The 27,352-nt window shown below is 40.1% G+C and overlaps 1 protein-coding gene across 5 annotated transcripts; it reads left to right on the top strand.

Annotated features, from left to right (window-relative positions):
* On the top strand, positions 1 to 21,806 carry LOC125085094 (zinc finger protein 37A-like). 5 transcript variants are annotated; one of them, XM_047703257.1, is made up of 6 exons: positions 579 to 735; positions 1,697 to 1,782; positions 2,786 to 2,843; positions 5,581 to 5,707; positions 5,974 to 6,066; positions 17,898 to 21,806. In XM_047703257.1, the coding sequence occupies exons 1-6, from the start codon at positions 589 to 591 to the stop codon at positions 19,349 to 19,351; spliced, it is 1,965 nt and encodes a 654-aa protein (XP_047559213.1). In that variant the 5' UTR covers positions 579 to 588; the 3' UTR covers positions 19,352 to 21,806. The 5 variants fall into 5 exon arrangements, with proteins under 5 accessions (XP_047559215.1, XP_047559213.1, XP_047559214.1 ...); XM_047703258.1 differs by having other exon boundaries at positions 598 to 848; XM_047703259.1 differs by lacking the exons at positions 579 to 735; positions 1,697 to 1,782 and adding an exon at positions 1 to 95.
* The last annotated feature ends 5,546 nt before the right edge of the window (positions 21,807 to 27,352 follow it).

Below are 27,352 nucleotides of genomic sequence, written 5' to 3'. Positions count from 1 at the left end.
ACAGACTGTCTCTGGAAGAAATTCTGCAAGTGCATTCTGCAAAACAAGGAACTGCTAGGAGAGCCCATCTATCGGGGAAAAAAACTAATGAATAGGTATGTATTTAGATACTTAAAAAATTTCCGGTAAAGAACGAATAAAAATAGGGGCGCCTGGGTGGCTCAGTGGGTTGAAGCCTCTGCATTCCCGCTGGGGTCATGGTCCTAGGGTCCTGGAATCGGGCCCTGCATCTGGTTCTCTGCTCAGCAGGGAGCCGGCTTCCCCTCCTCTCTCTCCGCCTGCCTCTCTGCCTAGGCACTTGTGATCTGTCAAATAAATAAAATCTTAAAAAATAAAGAAAAATAAAAATAAAACTGTATTACCAGTAGGTCCCCTGCTTATACCTTATTTGCTAAATCAAGCAGTTCTACCCAACATCCCCCAAGTCTGAAGGCCGTATTCCAGCGAGGCGGCGCAGGTATTTGGGAAACTTGGTCTGCGCCGTGTGGCTGGACGCGGGAGTCGCTCCTGGCCTTCTGCGCATGTGCGCTGCGCCCCTCCCGTCTAGTTCGCGTCGGCGGCCGGGGCCTCGCGAGAAGACCGTCCCGGATGCTTCCGCGGCTGAGAGTGCGGCCGCAGGTGGGGAATGCGCGGCCGGTGAGCCCCGGGGGCTTGGGCGTGGGTGACCCTTTAAATGGGAGGTTCCCCGCGGAGGGGCGGGTGACGGAGGAAGAGGCTTTGGTTCCTGAGCTCGGGGTGAGTCCTGCTCCGTCTTCATGCATCCAATGAGAACAAGCACGTCCCAGCGCTTGTTACCGAGCGAAGCTTGGTGTTTTCATCTCCGACGTGAGGGCTCGGCCGAGGCCTCGGTAAGACCGGCGGAAACCGGCCTCGGGGCGCTAGTCGCCGGGCGCTTCTCTTTTGAGGGGAACGTTGTTCTTCTCCACTCACGGTTCCTCTTCGTCTTCCAGTTCACCTGTGGACAGGGTAGCGTCCCCATGGCAACCGCGTGCCGGGCCCGGGAGGTGATTAGAGCGAGCCCCCAGGTGGCGTAGAAGGACCTGCCTCATCCTCTGCCCGCATCAGACCTGGCTGGGCGTGAGGCAGACCCAACAGCAAACAGCTGCAGGAGACCCGACCTTGTTTCTGGAGAACCTGTGAGCCTGGCACCTGAGTGGAGGCATCCGGGCCCCGCTCACCCGCTGCACCCTTCCCCGTTCCCTCAGTAGCAGCACTTGGCGTTTACGGAAGGTTCAGCTTGTGATTGAGGGAGACGGGAAGGTCCAAGAGCTTTAGATCTTGGATGGGGATTCCAACTGGCTATGCCCGGTTTTCCCGGAACAAGGCAGCTCTTGTGAGGAAGAAGGAGGGTTCCAGGAGCAGGGACCCCACCTAAGATGCCAGTCAGTTGGTCCCAGACCTCAGTAGAGATCCAGAGTGAAGGGGAAGGGACAAAGACTTGCTCAGCCCGAAGCAGTTTGGGTCCTGCTGCCAGAACCACGTTCATAGCCAGATTCTGGCAAACTGGGTGATGGTGGACGTATTTGGCCAGCTTTCAGGAGGGATGTCAGCTGTGGCTGGGAGAGGAGGGTAGGGTAACAGGAACCGAAGGTACTGCTTGTTGGAGAGCTGTGGGGCATCATGTGGAAGGAGGGGCTTAGCAGCCACAGAGGAGCAAAGTGCCGTCTCCATCCCTTCATCTTTCCTCCGCTCCCAGATTCTTAGCGGCTGGCTCACTACAGCACAGCCAGCGCCATCCCTCTGTCCTGATCTGATAGAATCTGAGATGGAACTGCAGGAAAGGTCTTTAAGGCTTACCTATTTGTGCTCTGCTTAAAGATGGGACTGGGATAGGGTGGGAAGGAAATGGGTCTTCTTTCACTTACCTGCTCCTACTCACGCATTTTGTTATGGGAGAAATAAGAGTAGACATTGAATCGCTTGATGGCCCAAGCAGCTGTTTTCTGCTTTGACAACAGATAAGTCAGAACCAGTTTGTTGTTTTTAATCAAAAGATAATGTTTAAGGGGCGCCTGGGTGGCTCAGTGGGTTAAGCCTCTGCCTTCGGCTCAGGTCATGATCCCAGGGTCCTGGGATCGAGCCCCTTGTTGGGCTCTCTGCTCAGCAGGGAACCTGCTTCCCTTCCTCTCTCTGCCTGCCTCTCTGCCTACTTGTGATCTCTTTCTGTCAAATAAATAAATAAATAAATCTTTAAAAAAAAAAAATGTTTGAGAGCCTGAAACAGTTAAAGCAAACTCCTTTTTTCCCCACTTTGGAAAATACCAGCCCTTAAAACCCCATCCCTTTTTTCAGAAACTAGTAGGATTCTCTGGTTTATAATGACCGTTATAACTTGAAATATTTTCGCTCAGCATCGGTTTTAATGAAAGTATTACGTTCCATTCCTTGACTTTTCCTAATTTGTTTATTTAGTGTACTGTGTTGTTTACATTTTTCTGTTTTTAGAGCATACATTGTTAGTAAATCAGGAGAAAACAAAAAATTTTTTAAAGATTTTATTTTTAAGTAATTTCTACACCCAACATGGGGCTCTAACCTACAACCCCAAGATCAAGAGTTGGTTGCCCCACCAGTTGAGCCAGCCAGATGACCTGAAAACAAATGTTTTTGTGTTTAAAAACTAGTGTGTCCAAGCACTATGGAACTGTGCATGGGCTGTTCCCTCTCTTCCTGTCCTCCTTCTTGTCCTTTCTCAAGGCATCTCCGCTTCAGGGGTGTTTTGCCCGCAGCTGTGTGGAGTTTTTCAGGCTGACGGCATCTGTCATGTTGGTTCTTTCCTTCTCAGCTGTACCCTCACGGTTATCCACACTCTTCAGGGCCAGCAGAAGATGATCACATCCCAGGTGAGCTGTTCACTTGTTCACAGTTTTGCCTAACAGTGATTGTTATATGTGAGGTTTATAAAAAGTCTGTACCTTCATATGATATAGTAGAAATGAAATAGTGGAAATCAGGGAAAGTGCAGAGCACAGGTCAACAGATCACAGTACATGGGCCAAATACAGCCTGCTGCTTATTTTTCTATGGCCCACAAACCATGAACTTTTAGGTGGTTGAGAAACAAATCAAGAATAGTAGTTTGTAATGGGAAATTGTATGAAATTCAGATTTCAGGGTCTATATAAAGTTTTATTGGGACCCAGCCATGCTCATTCATTTGTGGTTGTGGCTGGTTTCCTATTATAGGGGTAGAGCTGAGTGGTTGTGACAGAGACTGTGTAGCTTGGCAAGCCTGAAATATTGATTACGTGGCCATTTGCCAGAACTGTTTGCAGTTTGTTGACCTCTACTACAGTAGGGCAAAGAGGCCTTGTAGATAAATGATCGCATTTTGTGATCTTACTGAGTTTTGAAACCAGAACATAAGAAAGTTTTTTGATAAGCTTCATTTGGTGGCATTATGTACCTTCCAGTGACAGTCCTGCAATGATAAAAAGAAGTGGTGGGCATAGAGTAATTCTTGTCCAGTTCAGAGGAAAAGTTGAATTGCACATGAATTGTGCCAGCATTAGGGCTCATGGCTGTCAAAGGAGCAAGTTTGGGCAGACCACAGTGATCCAGGGTAATCAGTAGGATGAGATAGGCTTTGTGACAGTCCTGGGGATTGGGCAGTATCTAAATTTTTGCAGTCTGGTGAGTGACTCTCCTCTTTCAATTGTGGTAGAATACACGACACAAAATTCACACTTGAACCTTTTTATTTATTTTATTTTTTTTTTAATTTTTATTATTTTTAAAGATTTTATTTATTGATTTGACAGAGAGAGATCACAAGCAGGCAGAGGGGCAGGCAGAGAGAGAGGAGGAAGCAGACTCCCTGCTGAGCAGAGAGCCTGATGCGGGGCTCGATCCCAGGACCCTAAGATCATGACCTGAGTCGAAGGCAGCAGCTTAACCCACTGAGTCACCCAGGCACCCTAGGATGAATATTTTTCATTTCTGCAAAAAATATTATTGGAATTTTGCGAGAGATTTCATTGAATCTGTTGATTGCCTTGAGTAATATTGACATTTTAACAATAAGTTTCCTAATCCATGCACATGGGATGTGTTTCCATTTATTTATGTCGTCTTTTATGTCTTTTAGCACTGTTTTATAGTTTTCATTGTGCAAATCTTTTACATCTTTGATTACATTAATTCCTAAAATTTCTTTTGATGCTTTTGTAAATGGATGGGATTGGGAGGGAGACAAACCATAAGTGACTCTTAATCTCACAAAACAAACTGAGGGTTGATGGGGGGAGGGGGGTTGGGAGGGGGGGTGGGATTGGGGAGGGTATGTGCTATGGTGAGTGCTGTGAAGTAAACCTGGAGATTCACAGACCTGTACCCCTGGGGATAAAAATATACGTTTATAAAAAATTTAAAAAAAATGAGTTGATGAGTTCTTTATATATTTTGAATATCATTCCCTTATTACATACATTACTTGGAAATATTTTCTCCTATTCAGTAAGTTCCTTTACATTTTGTTGATGATTTTTCTTTGGTGTATAAAAATTTTAGTTATGATGTATGTAGTCCCATTTATTCTTTCTTTTGTTGCTTTTCCTTTTGGTGTCAAATCTAAAATCATTGTCTAGACCTGTGTCAAGGAGCTTACCACCTGTGTTTTTTCTAGAGTTTCATGTTTCCATATTTTCCTGTTTCTTTGTATGCCTTGTGATTTTTTTTGATTGACCACTGGGCATTTGACTCTAATAATGTGGTAACTCTGGAAATCAGATTCTTCCCATTCTGCAATGTTTGCCATATTTTCTTACTGATTTTGTTTATTTTCATTTATCTTTTGATTGTTGTAGGCTGTCTCTGTGCCAGGGATCTGCCTGATGTGTAAACTTAACGTCTTCTTAGTGTTTTCTGAGCCTGTCCTTGGGTATGCACCCTCACTTTCTGATTCTCCTAGTATTTGCAGTTGTTTTTTAATGTCTTGGTCTTCAGTGTCTGGTTCCTAAAGGGGGAAAGGCAAAGAAAGAAGGAGGAGAAAATGAAAAGGGGAAAACACAAACTAAAGGGGACTTGCAGCAACTGGGGAAATGCACTAAGTGGCTGTGTGCCTCTTTGCACCTGTGTGATCAGAGGCAATGTTCCTCAGAGCACGAGAACTTGCACAGAACCCCTTTATGAATCGTGTCTTTGTTGCATGTGTTTATGGTGTGGATTCTTTAAGTCCTATGGTAGCTATGTTTTCGTATGTTTCCTTATGAGAATAACTTCTTTAAGACCAGGAAGAGTATTTTATTAAACTTGGAATTCTCAGAGACTAGGGCAGTTACAGGTACATGTGGGCGCTCAGATTTTTTTGTATTAAATAACAAAGTAATTCACCAATGGTATTTCTATTATGATCTTTTTTTTTTTTAAACTCACAAAGCATAACACAAAAGAAGCTCTATAGTAGAGGTCCTTAGTAACATTTTCTGGCCAGTTTTCAACAGTGAAAAATGGTAAGAATTGGTCTTTGCAGTCAAATGCTCTACCACTGAGCTATACCTCCAAGAATTGGTCTTTGAACTTCTTTTTTTCCTATCACTTGATTTTGACCACTTCAGACTGAGCAGAAATGTGCTTTTCCAGGGATCATTGTCATTCAGGGATGTGATTGTGGGCTTCACTCAGGAGGAGTGGCAGCACCTGGACCCTGCTCAGAGGACCCTGTACAGGGATGTGATGCTGGAGAACTATAGCCACCTTGTCTCAGTGGGTAGGTAGTGTTTGTTTCTCACGTAGACCCCCAGTATGTGTGTCTTTTTTATTTACAGAAACTTGCAGAGTTTTTGGAATATAATATTTAGTTTTGAAATTTGGAGGTCAAGGATGACCTTTTAATTATCCGAAGGGATTTTTCTTTTCCCTCATAACAGGGATTAATTTTTTTTATTGTATGGTCTTTGAGTTATAATGTCCTCTGCCTTCAGAGGCCCTGAAACTCATCCAGTTTGTCCCAAGTCAGACACTTCTCATTCACAGGGTATTCCATCCCTAAACCAGAAGTGATCCTCAAGTTGGAGCAAGGAGAGGAGCCGTGGATATTAGAAGAGTTCCTGAGCCAGAATGACCCAGGTGAGTGAGTATGTATGAGCCAGATGGAGTTTAGGAGGAAATTAGATCACAAAGCCTTAGTTCAGAGCTTTAAGGCCATTGAAATGGTCTTTAAGAATCACTTTTTAGAGGCTCTGGACCTTTGAAAGTAGCATGTTGATGTGACTCAAATATTCAGTGTCACTCAATCATCCAGTATCTCCCAGTGTCACTTTTATACACAATGTTATCTTTGTTTTCCTCCTTAGGAATAAATTATATAGAGTTAAATACACAGATCTTAACTATACACATGTACTATAAATATGTGTGTATATGCAATATACGTATACACACACAGTGTGTGTGTGTGTGTGTGTGTGTGTATAGTATCTGCCTGCTTTGATTCAGTATTATGTCTATGAAAAATATTCACATTGTGTTTATTATTAGTTTATTGCTTTATATTGCTGTGTAGCATTCCACTGTGACTATCACAGAGTTTGTCTTTATTATGTTATTGAAACATATTTAGGATACATATTTGAAACATATTTGTTTTGAAACATACTTGTTTTGAGTTTGAGGTTTTTGAAAAACATTTATAAAAATTATTGTGTGTGTCCTTCTGAGGAGGATGTAAACTCTGTTAGATGTGTGACCAGAAATGGACTTGCTGGGTAGAGTGATCACGTACTTAGCTTTACAACACTTTTTAGTGTAAATAATTTTCCGAAGAGGTTGTACTAAATTATAATGTCACTAGCAATGTATGAGAGCTTTAATTGCCATTTATTGTTGTGAGCACTTGGTATTGTCAGTCTAATTTAGCCATTTTAGTCATTTTGTTGTGTTATCTCATTAGGCTTTAATTCCCATTTCTCTGATGACTCATGTTGAGCATCTTTTCATATGTTTGTTGGCTATTTGGATCTTATTTAGCAAAGTTAACCGTTCAGGTCTTTTGCCTATATTTTATTGGACCATTAGTCTTTTTCTATTGAATTATAGAAGTTTTAAAATAGATTCCAAATATGAATCTTTGGCAAATGTATGTATTGACAGTACCTTTTCTCAATTATATAAGCTTTGTCTTACCATTTTCTTGATGACTTCTGATGACAGTTAAAAAGACTGTCCTTTCTCCTGCAGAATCATGGTTTTATCTTTGTCATTTATCAGGTTAACATATATTTGTGATTTTGTTTCTGGGCTTTCTGTTTTGCTCTATTGGCTGTCTTTTTTTTTTTTTTTTTTTAATTTGAGAGAGAGACAGAGTGAGAGAGCATGAGAGGGGAGGTCAGAGGGAGAAGCGACTCCCCATGGAGCTGGGAGCCTGATGTGGGACTTGATCCCAGGAGTCCGGGATCATGACCTGAGTTGAAGGCAGTTGCTTAACCAACGGAGCCACCCAGGTGCCCCTATTGGCTGTCTTATAAAGGTTCCATTTATCTGTCTTCTTGACAATACCATTATCTTTTATCTTTATAATTTAATTATAAGTCATGACATCTGGCAGTGTTAGCCTTGTAGCTTTGCTGTTTTCTTCAGGGTTGCTTGGCTATAGCATGAATACAGAATGTTGCCAAGAATATCTTTAATCTACAAAATATATTAAAATAATTTCTATGTTTCCAGATATTATGGACAGTGCTATGGTGCTATGAACTTTTACATTTTCATATAAATTTTAGAATCAGCTTGTCAGTTTCCACAAATACACACACACACACACACACACACACACACACCCATATCCCTATACCTCCTCTTTTAGGGCTTTTATTGGGGTTGCATTGATCATTTTGGAGAGAATTGGCATCTAATTCTAGTGTATAGAAAAATTGGTATTCGCACACTGGCTTTGTATCCTGCAGTTGTGCTAAGTTTACTTATTCTGATAGTTATTTTATAGTTTTTTAAAAATTTTTTAGGTCAATAATTGTGTTGTTTATGCATAAAGACAAGTTTACTTCTTCCTAATTTTGTACTGGCTAAGAATGCCAATAGCATGTTGTATAGAAGTGGTGAAGATGAACATCTTTGTCTTGTTTTTGAATTCAGGAAGAAACTATTGAGTATTTTAGAATTAATTTTGATTTTAACTGAAGGATTTCTATAAATGTGCCTTATCATTTTTAGGAAGTTCTCTTCTATTCCTAGTTTGCTAAGGGGGTTTTTGTTTTTAAAGATTTATTTATTCTAGAGAGAGAAAGAGAGAGCACGTGCATGGTGGGGATGCTTAACTGACTGTGCCACTGAAGTGCTCCCCCTTATTGTTTTTTTTTTTTTTGAATCATGAATGAGTATATTGTCAAAAGTTTTCTCTGCATATATTGAGATAATCATGATTTTTCATATTTATCCTGTTAATATGGTGAGTAATCTTGATTAATTTTCCAACATTAAGCCAACCTGATATGTCTGAAATACATTCTCCGTCATAATGTATTTTGCTCTCATAATCTCTGAATTTGGCTTTTTACTAGTTTATGTAGGATTTTTCTGTGTGTGTGTGTGTTCATAAGACCTATTATCCTGTAATTAGCCTTTGTTGTAATGTTTTCAGGTTTGGGGTTGAAGACTGTTCTACTTTTGGGGGCACCTGGTTGGCTCAGTCGTTAGGTGTCTGCCTTCAGCTCAGGTCATGATCCCAGGGTCCTGGGATTGAGCCCCGCACTGGGCTCCGCGCTCAGCGGGAAGTCCACTTCTGCCTCCCCCATCGTTCCTGCTTGCGTTCCCTCTCTCGCTGTGCCTCTCTCTGTCAAATACATAAATAAATAAAATCTTTAAAAGAAAGAAAGATTGTACTATCTCCATAAGATGAGTTGAGCAGCATTTCACACTTTTCTATTCTGTGGATGATATTATGTGAGATTATGTTATTCTTTAATGTTTGGAAGATTTCACCTGTGAAGTTTCTGGGGACTGAGGTTATCTTTTGGTGGAGATTTTAAATTTCAGACTGTTAAATTTTTTAGTATTTATCTTTGTTAATTTTACCATAAGTACAACACATGAGATTTTTGGAGCAGAGCAGATGAATTAGTATTTACTTAAAACTAAGTAACAACTTTGTGGTTCCAGTGTACCTCAGTTCCTTACTCTTGGAGCAATGAGATAGAAAGCAGGTGTTCTACACATATATACAAAGTTGGTATTTTGGGTGAAAAATACTGATAAAATGAATCTGGGTGTTTCTATAGAAGAGAGAGTTAGTTGTTCCCCTACCATTTTAAAAGGAGGGAGGAAAACCTTGGAAAGGATCCTGAGTTCACACTTTACCCTTTGGACTATGAGTAAATTTCTTCGGAGGAGAGAGAAGACCAGTGTCTCCAGCCTTATACCCACGATGTCACCAGGACTCCTGGTTTCAGTACCCCCACTGAAATGTGAGTCTCTCTGGAGTCTGTCCCTATCTAATTAGTCATAAATTACTTTCCAAGCCTCATTCTTTTACCTTAAACTCCAAGTTTTATTTAAATTTGCTTAAAAAGTCCTAGCTGTGCAGAAACATAAAATTTATTTTCCCTACAGTCCCACACAACCACTCATTTTATTTTCGATTTCTGGCCAGTTTTTCTGTGTACATGCCACTCCTCAGTCATTGTGGTTTAGTCTTTAACCACCAAGATGTGTCTTAGAAAGCTAGATGCTCTTCAGGTATTTCCGTTTGCCTTTTTACCTGGCCCAGGGCGCCAAACCAGGGCCAGCAGTTTGTCTTAGCATTTTGCCCAGACTTTGCCGTGGCTTATAAGGAAGAAGTCTGTGACATATTTTGTTACCCATAGAGCTCTGGCCAGCCAGTTGAAGCTGACTTGAATGCCTTCCAGGCCGAGGCAGGGTCATGAAGTGTTGCAGCTCAAGACAGAAACAGATTCTGAACCACTTTCTAATAACCGTAGTATAGGTCAGCCTGCTCCCAGAGGGCATGTCCGAGGTCTGTTGCACTACTGGGTATTTCCTCAAATACTTGAAAGCTTCTGATCATCACCCCTGGTTGCAGATCACACTTAGATTGCAAATTAGTGGCTGATTTTCACACATGCACACACAAAAGCACAATCCCAGAGGGTACACCTGGAAAGAAAGATCTCTCAGTTGTTAGGAGTACCCCCCCCACCCTGCCTCAAACCCGGCCCCTAGCATGACTTCTCACTGTATGGTGAGCTTTGGAATCCCCACCCCCACCAGTCCAAATCTTTGATTTTGTCATCTCTTCAGAGGGACTGCCTTAAGTCAGTCAGTTCCAAACAGTCCTGCTTGCCCATGATCCATTCCAACCGCCCCAGTTCTCTAAGGTGTGCATGACACCTCAAGGTGTTCCGCAGGGAAAAGGTAGGGACTGTTGTCTTCTGTCTTTTGATCAGAGCATCAAGCACGCATGAGAGAAGCAGCTGCCAGTTTGAATGCTTGGGATCCACTACAGTTTGTAGTTGGGCGAAGCAAGATGGATGGCAGTTAGGGAGAGCAGCAGAGGCATTTCTCCTCTGGGAGAGCTCCAAGGATAGGTTGGAAGGACGAAGATGAGCAACAACTCTGTCCCCATGTTGTTATAAAGGTTCACTTTCTCAGTGTCAGAGTTTTTGCTTTACTTCCATTGTTAAAAATCTGTGTATTTTTTTTTTTTTTTAAAGATTTCATTTATTTGATAGACACCCAGAGAGGGAACACAAGCAGGGGGAGTAGGAGAGGGGGAAGCATGCTTCCTGCAGAGCAGGGAACCCAACCTGAGCCGAAGGTAGACGCTTAACAACTGAGCCACCCAGGTGCCCCAAAATCTGTGTATCTTATCGGTAACTATAACTTCATGTTTTTCCGGTCATCTCTACTCTCCACCAGAACTTTCATCTCGAGGGTCTGAGTGCAAGGGAGACCAAAGCCCTTTAAAAGAAAAACATTTTTACACAGTTTAAACAGAATTAATTCTAATCCTTGAAACTGTTCTTTGGCCATCCTCTTGGCCTGGAGTTGCTAACAGGAGAAAGAGATATGTCATGTCCGGGGGAGTGTTCAGGGTGAGATCTTGAATTTTCAGAATTTTCAAAATAAGTGCATATACTACCACCGCTCCCACACATGCATCCCCTTTTTCATAATCACACCCAGTAAATAGACTTGAGACCATCCCTTTTTGAGGATAGCTGCATTTAATAGTCTGCTTTGCTAAGGTGTGAGTGCCAGGAAGGAGGTGGCACAGATAAACTCATTCTTGCTCATTCTTGGAAAGTCGACAGTGGTGAGATATCCTCTAGAGGAAGTTAAAATTGAGTTTTGATTCACTGCCCCACCACCTTGTACCTTCCACAGGAATCCTGAGGTCAGAATACAGTCTGCTTCTGTGGTATGGGTTGTGTGCAGGTCCTTGCATCAGAGCTAGCCCTCCCCCATGGTAATGACCTGGATGGTTCTGCCAGGTTCCATGGTGTTTCCATAGCTCACAGCACCACAGGGCTGGCTTCCAGCATCATCATAGTCACAGCATTCCGCCACTGAACAGGTTGACCTCATCTGCTTGGCAGAGCTGAGGGTTACAGCAGAGCAGGCAGCTAGGAAAAACCTCTGTGACTCCAGGCTTTGGAGAGCTACCAGCAAAGCCTTTCTTGCAGGTTTTGTTATAAAAAGTCTTTTTCACCTTGCCTGTGATAGATTCCAAGTTGATCTACCCAAAAAATGGGTTCGGCAGGCTAGGGACCCATCATCAGTCTCCAGTGGATTAAGCATCAGATTTTAACAAGAGCTCATTAGCAAGCTCAAAATGACTTTTCCAAAAGACAGCTTCCAAAGTCTCTTTTTGGACAATGCCTCCCTAGTCATGTTCTCTCCTTTCCACACTCCCTCTCTTAGAGCAAGGCTTCATGACTGAGGATTTTGCCTATCTCCAGTATTGTAAGTTTCTAGACAGGGACACTAAATCCTCACCCATAGGGGCGCCTGGGTGGCTCAGGTCATGATCTCAGGGTCCTGGGATTGAGCCCTGCATCTGGCTCCCTGCTCAGCGGGGAGCCTGCTTCTCCCTCTTCCTCTGCCATTCCCCCTGCTTGTGCGTGTGTGCTCTATCTTTCTTTCAAACAAATAAAATCTTTAAAAAAAATTCCTCACCTTCTTTCCTCGATGGGGATGATTGTCTTTAGGACTTAATATTCTCTTCTACCACATATTTGGGTGTAGTAGCCACAAAACAATACAACGCTGTTTTAAAAAATTCCTCCCCCGCCCTTAGTGCATATTTTGCAGCAACTCCTAACAGCTAATTTAGCATTGGCAGGTTCACAGTCATAGCTGTGTGGACCCCGGCTGGGGCAGAGCTGAGGCTGCAGGCCTGCCATGGGCATTTCTTTTAGGTTCCCTCCCACCTTCAGAATTTCTTCTGTGACCCATGGGCTGTTGAGAAGTGAGTTGCTTCTAAAATCATTTTTTCTAGTTATCCTTCAGTTTTTGAGTTCTAACTTAATACAGAGAATTTCAGTTTCTTGAAATAATTTCAGTTGCTTGAAATTTGTCAATACTGTCTGTTTTCATAAATGTTCCATGCACACTTGAGAAGGAGGTATAGTCTGTAATTGTTTTGTATAATGTTCTGTACTGGTATTTTTTCAGGTCTTCTGTATTCTGATTGTCTTTTGTCTGCTGTCCTGTCAGATACTAAGAAAGGTGTTTTAAAATCTCCAACTGTGATATTTTTTGAGGCTGTATTAATTCAGCAAATGGAAATTTAGGATTGCTACATCCCGTTTTTTTTTGTTTTTGTTTTTGTTTTATATCCCATTTTTTAATGGACTCTTCAACCATTATGCAGTACCTGTCTCCATACATGCAGTAATACTTTTGCCTTTAAGGCTGATTTTGGTATTAGCGTTGTTATAGCAGCATTCTTTTGAGTTTTCATGGTATGTTCTTTTCTATTCTTTACTGTCAGCCTTACCGTGCTCTTACATTTAAAGTGTGTCTCTTATAAACTGAAAGCAGTAGTTGCTTGCGAAATCTAGTATGACATTTAAAATTTCTTATTTAGATTAGTTAGTCCATTTATGTTTACTGGTATAATTGGACTTAAGCCTGCAGTCTTGCTATTTCTTTTCTTTATGTACCATGTCTTCTTTCTTCTTTTATTCCTCATTTCACAACTCCTTTTGGATTTTTAAAAAATTATACTCTTTTGCCTCTATTAGTTTTTAGTTATATATTCTTTCAGAAAATTTTTAGTCTTTCAGAGGTTAAACTATGTGTAACAGTATGTAAGTGTGGACACCAGCAGTGTGAAGATGTTCAAAGTCATGGGAACTATATGAGATCTTCTTGCTTGTGAGTATAAATAAAGGAGAGACATGGTCTTATGGCTGAATCCTGGGGCCCCACAAGGTTTAGGGGTTTAGAAGTGATGAAGATGAGGGGGACTGAGTGGTGAGGACAGTTGGAAGAATCTGTGAGGATGGACTAAAGTTGAGAGAATATGATATTCTGGAGGCCAAGAGAAGAATATTTCAAGGAGAAGTAAATGGACCTCAGGTCTGAAGATGGAAACATAAAGTTGGCATTTTAACCTTGACTTCTCAGGAAAGGAATAGAAGAACAACTAACAGATGCAAATCAAACCCCACTTTTGAAAGAACGAGAAGAAAGTTAAATGACACAACAAGGGGAAGGGTTGCCAAAGCAGTGAAATGCCAGCTGGAGGTGTGTGCCGAGCTGCAGATTTCAGAGCTGCTACTTCCGAAGGTGGAACCTCACATTGTCAAACCTGATCTCTTAGAACAGCAGGAAAGACTTTCATGGTGGTGGTAGATCTCTGTACTGGCTTGCTTTCTGAGGAGCAGAAGGATGGGGTAGAAGGAGGACTCGCAGGCACAGACTGTGTTGGAAAGCTGCAGTCAGTCCATCTGTGAAGTAGTAGAAAATGAAAAAGACTTTATACTTGAAAAAACTAAAAAGACTTCTCTCAGCTGAAGAATAGTAAAGATTGAGGATAGGATGCAGTGCCCTTGTTAAGAAATATTCTTGCCAGTTTGGAATACGGTTCTCTGCTCACCCCATGGGAAAGCCTGGATCAGGAAAAACTCACCTCCTTTAGTGCTCAGGAATTAAAATAATAATAATAATAATAACAGCCGTCACAAGATATATTTGAAGTTATTATAGGAAACAGGAGAAGACAGGATAAGCAAGTGGTAATTCACCTGAAAAATGTCATGTAATGCCTAAATATTGTCACTAGTTTTTAAATTAACTAGTTTATAAATTAACAATGAAATAATGGCTTTGGGTGTGCAAGAACATAAAATAGGCAATAAGAAATTCTTAAAGGGATAAAACATTCTAAAAGAGATAAGACTGCAAGAAGTTGTATTATGAGCCATGTTATATCACAGGAAATAACTGGAAAAAAAAATAAAATCACTGCAGTAATCAAAACACAATTTGAAAAAACAGAGGTAGAAAAGATAATGTTGAAAGTACAGTAGGAAATATGGAGGTTATAAACGAGAAACCGAAACAACAAAGGGTATGGAAACAGTGCATAACAGCAAGTAATGGCTTCTTGTTTTCATTACATATGTTTTATAATTTTTATCCCAAATTTCCTTTACTAAGACAAGCTCATTGAATACTTTAGCTCACTTCTCCTTCCATGTCTGTCCATCAAGAAGTTAATTCCTGGTCATATAGTTAGGCACTAGTATTTTACGGGACTTCTCTAACCCCCAGGATTTTGCTCTTCCAAAGAGAAAGATCTTGGTTTCACTCTTTAATAACCCAGAATTACACATTATTAACGGTTTTGCTTGATCATGTGCCACATAGAGCCAGATTTTCATAATAATTCAGAAGGTCATCACCACAAACTCTTTGTAAACATACATGCCAGTTCATCAAGCATGACTCTGAGTTGTCAGGTATACATTGACATAGAGACTGAAAAATCATGTATTGTTATTCTTGTTTCATCTTCCTCATACACACACATCAAGTGTTAGGAGGAGCAGGACACTTTTGATGGGGTTTATATAGATTTCTTAATAACATTTAAATATGTATTTTCATAACAAAACTAACAATATCATGAATATTAAATTATTCTATACATGCTTTTTAAAAATCTTTCATTAGCATTTTACCATTTTTGCTGGTTTTTACAGAAATATATTTTTTTAAAGTACAGACATTAAACCACTAAATCTTTCAGTATGATGCCTAAAAACTTGTATTTGGTAAGGCTCTCCCGTTAATTCTGATAAAAACCATTTGTTAAACACGATTGACTTAATATCTATTCAGAGTGTTGGAAGAAGATCATAGGTGGAGTTATGGCTGGCAGAAACATAGTTGAGTAAAAATCAGAGCTGCATTGAATATTTAAAAATTCAGTGATGGGGCGCCTGGGTGGCTCAGTGGATTAAGGCCTCTGCCTTCGGCTCAGGTCATGGTCCCAGGGTCCTGGGATCGAGCCCCACATCGGGCTCTCTGCTCCGCAGGGAGCCTGCTTCCTCCTCTCTTTCTCTGCCTGCCTCTCTGCCTACTTGTGATCTCTGTCTGTCAAATAAATAAATAAAATCTTAAAAAAAAATAAAAATTCAGTGTTTAACAAAGACATTGTTATAGCAGCGTAGCTCATGTTCATGTTAAAGTAAATTATACAAACAGACTTTTTAACTTTTTATTTTAATCACCTGGTGCTGGGTGCCTGGGTGGCTCAGTGGGTTGGGCCTCTGCCTTCGGCTCAGGTCATGAACTTAGGGTCCTGGGATCAAGCCCCGAATCAGGCTCTCTGCTCAGCAGGAAGCCTGCTTCCCCCTCTCTCTGCCTGCCTCTCTGCCTACTTGTGATCTCTCTCTCTCTCTCTCTGTGTCAAATAAATAAATAATAATAATAAAAAACTTTTAAAAAATCACCTGGTGCTTATCACAAGTGTGCTACTTAATCCCCATTATCTATTTCATCCATCCCCCCCAGTTTCCCTCTAGTAACCATCTTGTTTGTTCTCTATAGTCTGTTTCTTGATTTCTCTCTCTCTCTCTCTTTTTTTTTTTTTTTGCCTTTGCTTATTTGTTTTGCTTCTTGAATTCCACATGTGAGTGAAATCATAGGATATTTGTCTTTGGCTGGCTGGTTTAATTCACTTAGCATTATATTCTCTGGCTCCATCCGTGTCATTGCAAATGGCAAGATTTCATTTTTATGGCTGAGTAATATTGCATTGTGTATGTGTGTATACACCACATATTTATCCATTTGTCAGTTGATGAAACATTTGGGCTGCCATCATAATTTGACTAGTGTAAATGGTGTTGTTATAAACATAAGAGTACATGTATCTCTTGAATTAGTGTGCTTGTATTCGTAGGGTAAATACTCAGTGGTGCAATTGTTGGGTCATAGGGTAGTTCTATTTTTAACTTTTTGAGGACCCTCCATATTATTTTCCACAGTGGCTACACTAGTTCGCATTCCCACCAACAGTACATGAGGGTTCTTTTTTCTCCACATCCTTGCAACACCTGTTGTTTCCTGTGTTTTTTATATTAGCCAATCAGACTGTTGTGAGGTGATCTCTCATTGTGGTTTTGATTTGCAGTTCCCTGATGATGTGATGAGTATCTTTTCATGTGTCTGTTGACCATTTATCTATGTGTTTTCTTTGGAGAAATGTTTGTCCATGTTACAGGTCGGTCTTTCTTTCTTTCTTTCTTTCATTCTTAGCAAATGAAGCTGAAAGTGTTGGGTAGATTTGGGAAGGAACTTTTTAAAAACATTGGACTGTAAGCTCTAACAGAATGAAACAACTTGAGTATAAGATTATGGAAGAGAATGAACAAATTATGGGGACAAACATCTGGGCTTATAAGAATAAAAAACATTCATTCTAGATTTGTAAATTCATGGCTTGGTTCTAATCTGAATACAGGTTAATATGTTTGCTTCAGTGTGATACCTTTAGAAAAATATTGTCAGTTCTTAGGTTATTGGACTCAGTAGTATTAGTATTGACATTCTATAGAATTGTATGATACATCATTACAAATATAGTATTATAGGTAACAGAGGAGTAAAGACAGGTATACATAACCAAAAAATATTAATGTACAGGTAAATGAAAGTTTTAGGATCAGGTTTAGAATTGTAGGCTTTCATGTTATGCAGAGATATAAAAGCATAACATATATGTATGTACGTATATACATACATATACATGGAGGATTGAAGGCTAATGTTAAATCAAATGAGATTTGGGGGCACCTGGGTGGCTCAGTGGGTTAAAGCCTCTGCCTTCAGCTCAGGTCATGGTCCTAGGGTCCTGGGATCAAGCCCTGCATCGGGCTCTCTGCTCAGCAGGGAGCCTGCTTCCCCCTCTCTCTCTCTGCCTGCCTCTCTGCCTACTTGTGTTTGTCAAATAAATAAATAAAATCTTAAAAAAAAAATAAAATGAGATTTGGTTGGGGGAAAGCCAGAAGACACTGGAAGAGGGTCTGATGGTCAGAAGTCCACTCTTGAACAACTCTGATGGAATAATGGGAAAAATACCATAATCAAAAGAGCTATAAATCTGATCCTATGGCAAGGATGGCTTGACCACTCATTATTTTTGCTGTGTTGTGTGTTTTTATTCCTAGTGCATCAGAGCTAGAAACAGAATTAAAGATATTAGAGATTGGGTTATAGTACTGTTCCCTTTTGAATTAGAGTTCTTAGAAGTTTGATTTGTTGCTAGTGTGCAGAATGGAAAGGAGAGATGAGACTGGAAGTATGTATACTGTTGTCATAATCAAGAAATGAGGCGATAATGAACTAAGCTTGTCTACTCCCCAAAACCTAATTCTGTTTCTCCTACATATCCTTGTCAACTAATCTTCCTTGTCACTCTATTTATATTTCAGAATTAATTAATAACAGTAGAAACTATTCAAGAAAGAAGTTCAGTGGGTTTAACAAAGGTAGAAATTGGCTCCATAATAATAAGTATGAAAGACTTCATTCTGAAGAGATACCTTACGAATATAATAAGAATGGGAATGGCCTCCACCTTAACGAAGACTTTGTTCACCATCAGAAAATTCAAATTTTGGAGCAGCCTTTTGAATATAGTGAATGTAGGAAAGCTTTCCATGAGAATGCACTCGTTGTTGTACAAAAGAAAGCTTACACAGGAAAGAATACCTGTGAGTACACTGAATATGGGAAGATCTTCGGTGATATGTCATCTCTCATTGCTCATCAGAGAACACATCCAAGAGAGAATCACTGTGAATTCAATAAATGTGGAGAAAATTTCTTTGAGGAATCCATTCTCTATGACCATCAGAGTGTTCAGCCTTTCAGCCAGAAGTCAAACCTCATTCCAATTCAGAGAACCCACTCAATTGACAATATACTTGAATATAATGAATGTGGAATGTTTTTCAGTGAAAAGTTAGTCTTTGGTGTACAGCAGAGAACACACACAGGAGAAAAACTTTATGAATGTCATGAATGTGGAAAAACCTTCAACCAGAAGTCAGCCCACACAAGGCATCAGAGAACACACACAGGGGAAAAATCTTGTGAATGTCCTGAATGTGGGAAAACTTTCTACAAGAATTCAGACCTCATTAAACACCAGAGAATTCACACAGGGGAGAAACCTTTTGAATGTCAGGAATGTGGGAAATCCTTCAGTGAAAAGTCTACTCTTACTCAACATCGGAGAACACACACAGGGGAGAAACCATATGAATGTCATGAATGTGGGAAAGCCTTCTCATTTAAGTCTGTCCTTACTGTACATCAAAAAACACACACAGGGGAGAAGCCCTATGAGTGTTATGAATGTAGGAAGGCCTTTCTCAGAAAATCAGACCTCATTAAACATCAAAGAACTCACACAGGGGAAAAACCTTACGAATGTAATGAATGTGGAAAATCCTTCTCTGAGAAGTCAACTCTTACCAAGCATCTGAGAACTCACACAGGTGAGAAACCTTATGAATGTATTGAATGTGGAAAATTTTTTTGCTACTACTCGGGTTTCACAGAACATCAGAGAAGACACACAGGGGAGAAACCTTTTGGGTGTACTGAATGTGGGAAAAATTTCCGTCAGAAGTCAGCCCTAATTGTTCATCAGAGGACTCACATAAGACAGAAACCTTATGAATGTAATGAATGTGGAAAATCATTCTGTGTAAAGTCAAAACTCATTGCACATCATAGAACACACACGGGGGAAAAACCCTATCAATGTAATGTTTGTAGAAAATCATTCTATGTGAAGTCTAAACTTACTGTACATCAACGAACACATTTGGGGAGAAACCCTATAAATGTAATAAATGAGGGAAGTTACTCTGGGTGAAGTTAAGAGTTTATAGAAAAAGAACACAAAAGGGGAGAAAAATCCATTGATATAATCATTTTTGAGAACATCTTTGGTCTAAAGTCAGTTCTCAGTCAGTATAGCAGAGAACTTACAGAGGGGAGGGAATGAATGATATGAAGCTATAGAATATAGAAAACTTTTGTGTTGGAATTTGAACCGTACATTATATCAGAAAACTCAGTGGAGAATACCTATTGGTGAATCAATATAGGGAACCTTTTGCCCAAAGCCACCTCACTGAACATCAAAGAAAACACGTAAGTTAGAAACCTCTATCAGCATTCATAAGGTAGAGAAGATTTTACTCCACAGGCTTTAGAAAATGCACAAATTGTAGGACACTATAGGGAAGCATTTTCTATGAGGTGATACTTTATTAGACTTGTGTGACATTCTTGATGTAGCAACTGGTGAATGTTGGAAGTTACTAGAGAAAACGTATTAACTATGTGAAAGCTTTAAGTTAAAATCTACGCTTATACATCAGATTTTGAATTGAAGGGTTTAGCAATTTAGGAAATGTGGAGAACATTTTCATTTAGAAATAGCATTTTATTTTTGTTAAGATACACTTTGGCCCATTGCCAGGTCTGTTCCCCTGTTTAAGGTATTAGATGTGACACTGGGTGTGGTGCATAAACAATGAATTCTGGTACACTGAAATTAAAAAAACAAAAAACAAAAGGTATTAGATGTGAAAACACACCACACTGGGACCAGCAGTTGTAAGCACATCAGAGGTTTACTGCTCAGGCATATGCAGGATGAGAGAAGATTTTTAGCAAGAGGATTCATCAAAAGGACCTTCTGATGTGCAGGTAAAAGAGAGAGAGATTCTGGATCTCGTGACACACGTAGGAGGAGCTTGCTAGCAGGATGTTTTAGTAATTCTGGGGCAGACTGATTTTGAGTGGCTCATTCTGGAAGAGTGAATCAAAGGGGAAAGGTGAGTTGCTGTGCAGGCAGCTTAGTGACTGTAGAAGTGCGTGTGGAGCATAGGTGGTTTCTGCCCTGGCAGGTGTCATCCTGTTGTGAGTGACTTACGGTACCCAACTGTATTTCTTCCTGTACTTAACACTTTTCATATGTGATGTAACAGTTTCAACAAAGTGAAACATTTATATGTGAAAGTACATTCTTAAATATAGAGCTTTAAAAAAGCACAAGTAGATAATACTCCTGGGTAGGTTATAGTAGCTTGTAGCAGATCAGTGTACTAACTGAGAACAACTAGAAAAATTTCACAAAAAGCATCTATTTGAATGCAGCCTATTGCTGCAGAAGCAAAGAGGACTAGCAGTAAAATTCAGGAGAGGAGTGAATAGTAGAGAGCACATGGGCAAAATGCAGCTGTTTCACCTGGGAGCACTTGCCAATTCTGGCCACACGGAGGAACCTGAGTACTGAGCGTGGCTCAGGTAAAGGCTGAAACTGTAGGAGGATGAAGACCAGAAGCCAGCGGTACTTTGGGCAGTCAAGGCTGGAGTGAAAAATTCTTAAACATTAGAGATCAGACACATAACCAGTTTTCCAAGAAATTTTTAGAAGACTGACTCAGCACAGGGCAGGAGCCTGAAAAGTGAAGCTGAAAGTAGATTTTTTTTTTTTTCAGTACTGAGAAAATATCATTAGAATTTGGGAATTGCCTGTAGGATCGCCCTTACTGAGCATAGCATGTGATCAGTAAAAGCAAGGTTATACCAAAGGTAGATTGTACCTTATTGCAACTGCAAATGATACCTGGTATTAAAAAAAAAAAAAAAAGAACAACAAAACAAAGAAAAAGCAAAACCTGCCCAGAAAGAAAACTCTCAGAACAGATGGCCTCACTGCAGTTATTCCAAATATTTAAGAAGGAGAGAATACCAAGATTTTATGAACTTTTCCAGAGAAAGGAAGATGGAACTTTACTAATTCATTCTGAGAGCTGAGTACAACCTTGATACCAAAACCTGTAATAGACATTTCAGGAAAGTAAGGTTACCAGTATTTTATGAATTAAAGTGCATAATCCTAAATTTTAAAAAAATCCAGTCATATCCATGGACCTAGTAATGTTTATTAGAGGAGTCAAGCATTTCATATTTAAAATGAAATCAGTTTGGCTAGTTCTTCCTCTCACATTCTCCTTTCTCCCTTGTAATTTCTATATTTCTTTCCTGCCTTCCTTTCCTAGAATGGAAGTCAGAACAGGCGTGCTGTGGGGGATGAGAAAGGTATTGTGGTGAGGTATCCACTTGCATCAGAGCATTGAGGGCAGCTGGAAAAGATGATCAGCATGGCTGAAATATTTAACATTGAGCAAATAAGAAAATGTGTTGAGGATGATGGGAGACAGATTGGAGAAGGCTTTAATAAAAATGGAGAAGGGGAAAGTTGGAAAACAGCAGAGTGTTGGATTGGAATATAACTCATAGAAATTGTATATGTGTATGTGTGTTTTATGTCTCTGCTGAGAGGGCCTACGCACAGTGACACCCCAGAAGCAGCACACGAAGTGCCAGACTACTCATTTCTAAATGCTGTCCTCCACCCAAAAAGGAGCCAAGTCTCTGGAGTGATGGCTGATTCAAGGTCAGAGATAGGAAGAAATAGATGAACTTGCATCATCTTAGCTACCAGACAGAAAATGTTCAAAGAATCTTGGAAACAAAAGAACCATCTTGGACAGATTCCACTGGCCAAATTTGAGACAGTTGGAACATCAAAATAACGATAGAATCAGAACACAAGAGACTTAATAAAATGGGGATCCATTAATTTATAGTGATGTAAATAAATGAGTAAATTCATGAAGGAGAAGGGAAAACTTTTCCTTACATAAGAATGCCAGTTAATAGAGGATAATGGAAATAGGAAAATCCCATTCGGCAGCCATTGGAGTGGTGGTTGATTTCGGAGGTAGTTGCCAACATAGGACAGGGTTTGTGGGTAGAGGTTTGATGAAGAATAGGGTATGGGCATAATGTTCAAATATCTCCCCACAAAATACTAATCAGCTGCAAAGGTGAATGTGGTGATTTTATGATTAAATCCGGCAGACACCAACGTGATTAGGTGATCAAAGTTCACCTCACCAGTGGAGTAGGACAGGTCAACATGATGTATTCCTTGATGGGATGCACTGAGAAGAGCCAGCATCATCTGTGTGGTATTTCGGCCAAGAAAGTGTGACCTGTGTTTGCTCAGGAGGAGATATCAGGTGAACCCATTTGGAAAGGTTATTTTACTGAATGAAAAGCTTATAGTCTTTAAAAATGTGAGTGACATGAAAACCATCCAGATGGAGGAGACTGAGCTATTTATTTATTCATTTTAGAGAGTGAGTGAGCAGGTAAGTAAGGGAAGGGGCAGAGGGGGAAAATCTTCAAGCAGACTTCCTGCTGAGTGGAGAGCCCCAAGCGGAGTTTGATCTCACGACCCTGAGATCATGACCTGAGCCAAAACCAAGAGTCAGACTCAACCGTCAGAGCCACCCAGGCACTCCAAGACTGTAGATATTTTAAAATAACAAAAAGGAAGACTAGACATTGTTAGAACAGTTGGCAAAATTCAGTGTATGGCTTGAATGGTGGTGTTTATCAGTGTTAATCTCCTGACTTGGATGATTGTTGGGTGGTTCTGTAGGTTATTGCCTTTGTGGAAGATACACACTGGAGTGGGTAGTGGTAATGGAGCCTTGTGTCTGCAGTTTATTTTCAGATGCTCTAGAGAAAGACTAATTCATGTGTGTGAGTGCAAGTGTGTAAGGAACAGAGGGAGGAGGTGCGGTGCAGTTAGGGGAATCTGAGTGAAGGGGATATGAGAATTTTTTTGGTATTGTGCTCGTGAGTTTTGTAAGTGTGAAACTATTTCAGAAAAATAAAAGTTTAAGTTACATCAGTAGAAAAATAAGTGAAGCCACTTATTTCAACAGATGCAGAAAATATATTTGATAAAACTTTATACCCATTTGTGGTTAAAAAACAACAAAACTAGGAATGCTCATCAAAAACAAGGAAACCAGGGTGCTTGGGTGGCTCAGGTTAACTATCTGCCTTCCACTCAGGTCATGATCTCCAGGTCCTGGGATTGAGCCCCATATCTGCCTCCCAGCTCAGCGGGGAGTCTGTTTTTCCCTCTGCCTCTCTCCATTCTTGTGCACTCTCTCCCTTTCAAGTGAATAAAAAATCTTCAAAACAAAACAAGGAAACCGATACACAGCAAACATCATACTAAGTAGGTAAATATTGAGGTATCTCTTCCTGATATTAATCAGACAGGAATGCTTGTTACCACTTCTGTTTAACATAGGACTGAATTCTCTAGCTCATCAATAAAACAAAAAGGAAGAAGAAATTTAAGGAATAAAACTGGGAAACTTGAAACTTAACTCATTGGTAAGTGGTATCGTTGCATAGAAATGTGCAAAACAATCTATGGAGATATTATCAGAAGTAAGTGAATTAATCTCACTATAGAAAAATTGTTTCTATATAAACTACCAATAGAAAGTAAATTGATACCAGGAGAGCTGTATCCACCCAGGATAGGGGAGCAGAGACCAGATTTACCTGCCTGCCTAAAAACACAGGGAAAAGGGAAACAGATAAAATCTAGGAAATAATTGTTTTCATGTTGGTGGACAGGGGGCAGTAAAGGGCAGGGATCCCTGCCAGTGATGGGTTTGCTGCATTGTGGTGATGCTTGTACAGGAGTATTTATCAAATTAAATCAAGATGTAAACTTTACTACTGTTACATTGCTGTTAGGTTTACAATAGTCCTAAAACAGTAAGTTCTAGAAATCCAAAAACTGCATCACCAAATTAAGGGACATTTAAGACCAAAATAAATTGAAGGATATATTTACTGTGTTGATGACTGTAAGTGCAACCCTAATCACCATCTAGCAGCTAATTAGAAATTAGCAAATCTGAATTTAAAATGTATATGCAGGGGCGCCTGGGTGGCTCAGTAGGTTAAAGCCTCTGCCTTTGGCTCAGGTCATGATCTTAGGGTCCTGGGATCGAGCCCCACATCGGGCTCTCTGCTCAGCAGGGAGCCTGCTTCCCCCTCTCTCTATGCCTGCCTTTCTGCCTACTTGTGATCTCTGTCTGTGAAATAAATAAATAAAATCTTAAAAAAAAATAAAAAGATTTAAAAAAATAAAATGTATATGCTGACACACTGACTAACCATAGCTAAGACAACCTGAAAATAGAAAAATAGATCTACAGGACTTAGATTGCTGGATATCAAGACTGTGGTACAGGCACAAGCATAAACAGTGTCCAGAAACAGGCCCCAATATATTGATGTATGACAAAGATGACTCTGTAATATTGTGGTAAAAAGATAGTATTTTTGATAAATGCTGCTGGGTTAATTGGCTCTCTGTATGCGTAAGAAAAACAGTTTGACTATAGCCACCCACCCTACACAGAAATTCGTTTCATATGGATTGTACATCTAAATGTGAAAGGTAATACAGTTACACTTTTAGAAGAAATATAGGTGAGCATCATGACTTTGGCTTAGACACCTTAAACAAGAAAAAAAAAAAACCAGATAAATTCAACTACATTAGAATTAAGAACTGCTGTTTGTTCATAAACAAAAACCAAAAGAAGCAGAGGAGTTAAAAGCCAGTCACAGACTGGGAGAAGATAATCGCAATGCATATCTCAAACCAAGGACTCTTCTACAGAATATAGAAGGAACTCCAACAAATCAACAAGAAAAAGAAAAATAGATTGAACATAATTTCAGAGTATATTTAAATGACCAGTAAATGTGGAAAACCACCCAGTTTCATTAGTCATCAAGGAAAAGCAAATTCTAACAAAAACGTAAGACCATTGCACATGAGAATGACTACAGTGATGAAACCAACTGATGATGATCTGAAGCAACTGGTACTAATACGAGTCCGGTGGGAATGTAGGTTGTGCACTTTGGGAAATGGGCTCTTTCTACTAAAGCTGAACATACATGTAAATTTTGCCTGCATGATTATACTTCTAGGTGTATCTCAAACAGAAATACATGTTTCTTGAAAGAACAATCATGGTGGTAGTATTCTTAATAGCCCAGAAGAAGTAGAAACAGCACGAATGGCCACCAATGCTAAAATGCATGCATAAATTGTGCTCTTCATTCAGTGCCATATTCTACAGCAGTAGGAACGAATGAACCACAATTACATGCCCAGAAGACTAAGTGCTGTGTTTTTTCCTTCAAAAAGCAGGCGGATGTAATACATGGTGTTAGAAGTTGGGATAGTGGTTGCCTGGATGGTGGCAGGTTGCAGAGACTAACTTAAGGGGGCTCCTCTGGTGCTAATAGTGTTCTTTTTATCTCAGTATTTTTTGTCAGTGTATTCAATTTACAAAATTCATTGTGAATTTTTATTTATATATATTCATGTTTGAGTATAAATGTTCCTTAATAAAAGCAGGAAGTCTGACATTGTTCGCTCTCTGTTTAGAGTCCTCCAGCAGCTTCCCGTCTCACTTAAAAACACAGCACAAGATGAATAATGAGAACAGCAGCAGTGAGCATGTGTGTGAAGAACCCTGTGTAATAAGTGCTTATATATGTGAATTTACTATGTAAAATATTTTGTTCCTTTCACTATGTGACAAATAACAATGGTGTTCCTTATTAAAAGCTAACCAATTTACCTTAATATATACGTTAAGTGAAATAACATTCCCCAATTTTACCATATCTCTTACGTGTTCTCTCACTCTCTCCTGGCATATAAAAGTGGATATGGCCAGTGTTTTACATTAATTCTTCAATAAAGAATTCAAACATTGTGTTTTTGATATTTTCACCTGCCTCGGGGTCCACCAGTGGGTGTAGTGAAAATACTAATTACACAGGATAAGCAATATTGGGGTGCCTCCGCCGCTCAGTTGGTTGGGCAGCCGGCTCTTGGTTTTGGCTCAGGTTGTGATCTCAGGGGCCTGGGCTTGAGCTCTGAGTCAGGCTCTGTGCTCAGCCAGAAGTCTGTTTATGGATTCTCTCTCTCCCTTTGCCCACCCCCCCATCCCGCACATGCACATTCTCTCTCACTCTCTAAAATCTTTTTAAAAAATAAGCAATATCAAGTTAATTGATGAAAGCAGATGTGAAGAGTACTACTTGAGTTCAACACACTATTGCTTCCCATTATATGAGAAAATATCCAGCGAAATGTTCCAGTGAGAAATCTACTTAGGTATGAGTTGCATACCCCAGTATAACAGGAACCATCTACATTTGTATTATGATGTTGTATATACATATTTTGTCTTATTCATTTTTCCCCCAGTATGGGAGAGGCTGTAGAATTAGAGACCAGATTGCCTGGGTTCTTATGATGTTGTCTGGCTCTATTACTAAATAGATTTGAGTCCAATTACTGTCTGTACTCAGACTCTCATCTGTAAAATGGGGACATTAATAGTAGCTAGCTCATAGGGGCAATTTAATATGAACTGTGCATGCGTTAAGTGTTATTTCTTAAATTAACTTTCGAGGAACCGATAGGTTCTTATAGACTCTTTATACCCAGCACTCATTTTTCCCTTGATGGCAGAGCCTTAATTTGTTTTTCACCTTAGCCTTGCAAGGTTCAGAGGTAAAGGTTGATTGGAGTATGCCAGTCACTAAAGACACTCCTCAGAGATTTGTTTGGGATTGGCACATGTTTTAGTTCTCATCAGAGTTGTCTGCAGAAGTGTTCTGGAAACTTCTGGAGAAGGTTTCTTTCTTGCCCAGCTGAAATGTTTTATGTCTGGCCTTGACACTTAGTTCTGTCTTGCGCCCCTCAGAGGAGGACAGTGGACTGAGGACGGTATGCTGAGAGCGAAGGGCTCATGAGGAGGTGATTGAGCTGTCTGTTCTAACTGTTCTGCAGAGAGAATAGCTGGAGGTTGTACTCAGTGGCAGGCAGAGCAGTGGAGTGGCTACCCTGCCCAGGCAGGGCTGCAGAACGGGCCTCCAGGCT

Source organism: Lutra lutra, chromosome 14 (assembly GCF_902655055.1).
Source record: "Lutra lutra chromosome 14, mLutLut1.2, whole genome shotgun sequence".
NCBI lineage: Eukaryota > Metazoa > Chordata > Mammalia > Carnivora > Mustelidae > Lutra > Lutra lutra.
Note: the sequence above shows the minus strand (reverse complement) of the source record. Positions and strands in the feature narration are given on the sequence as shown.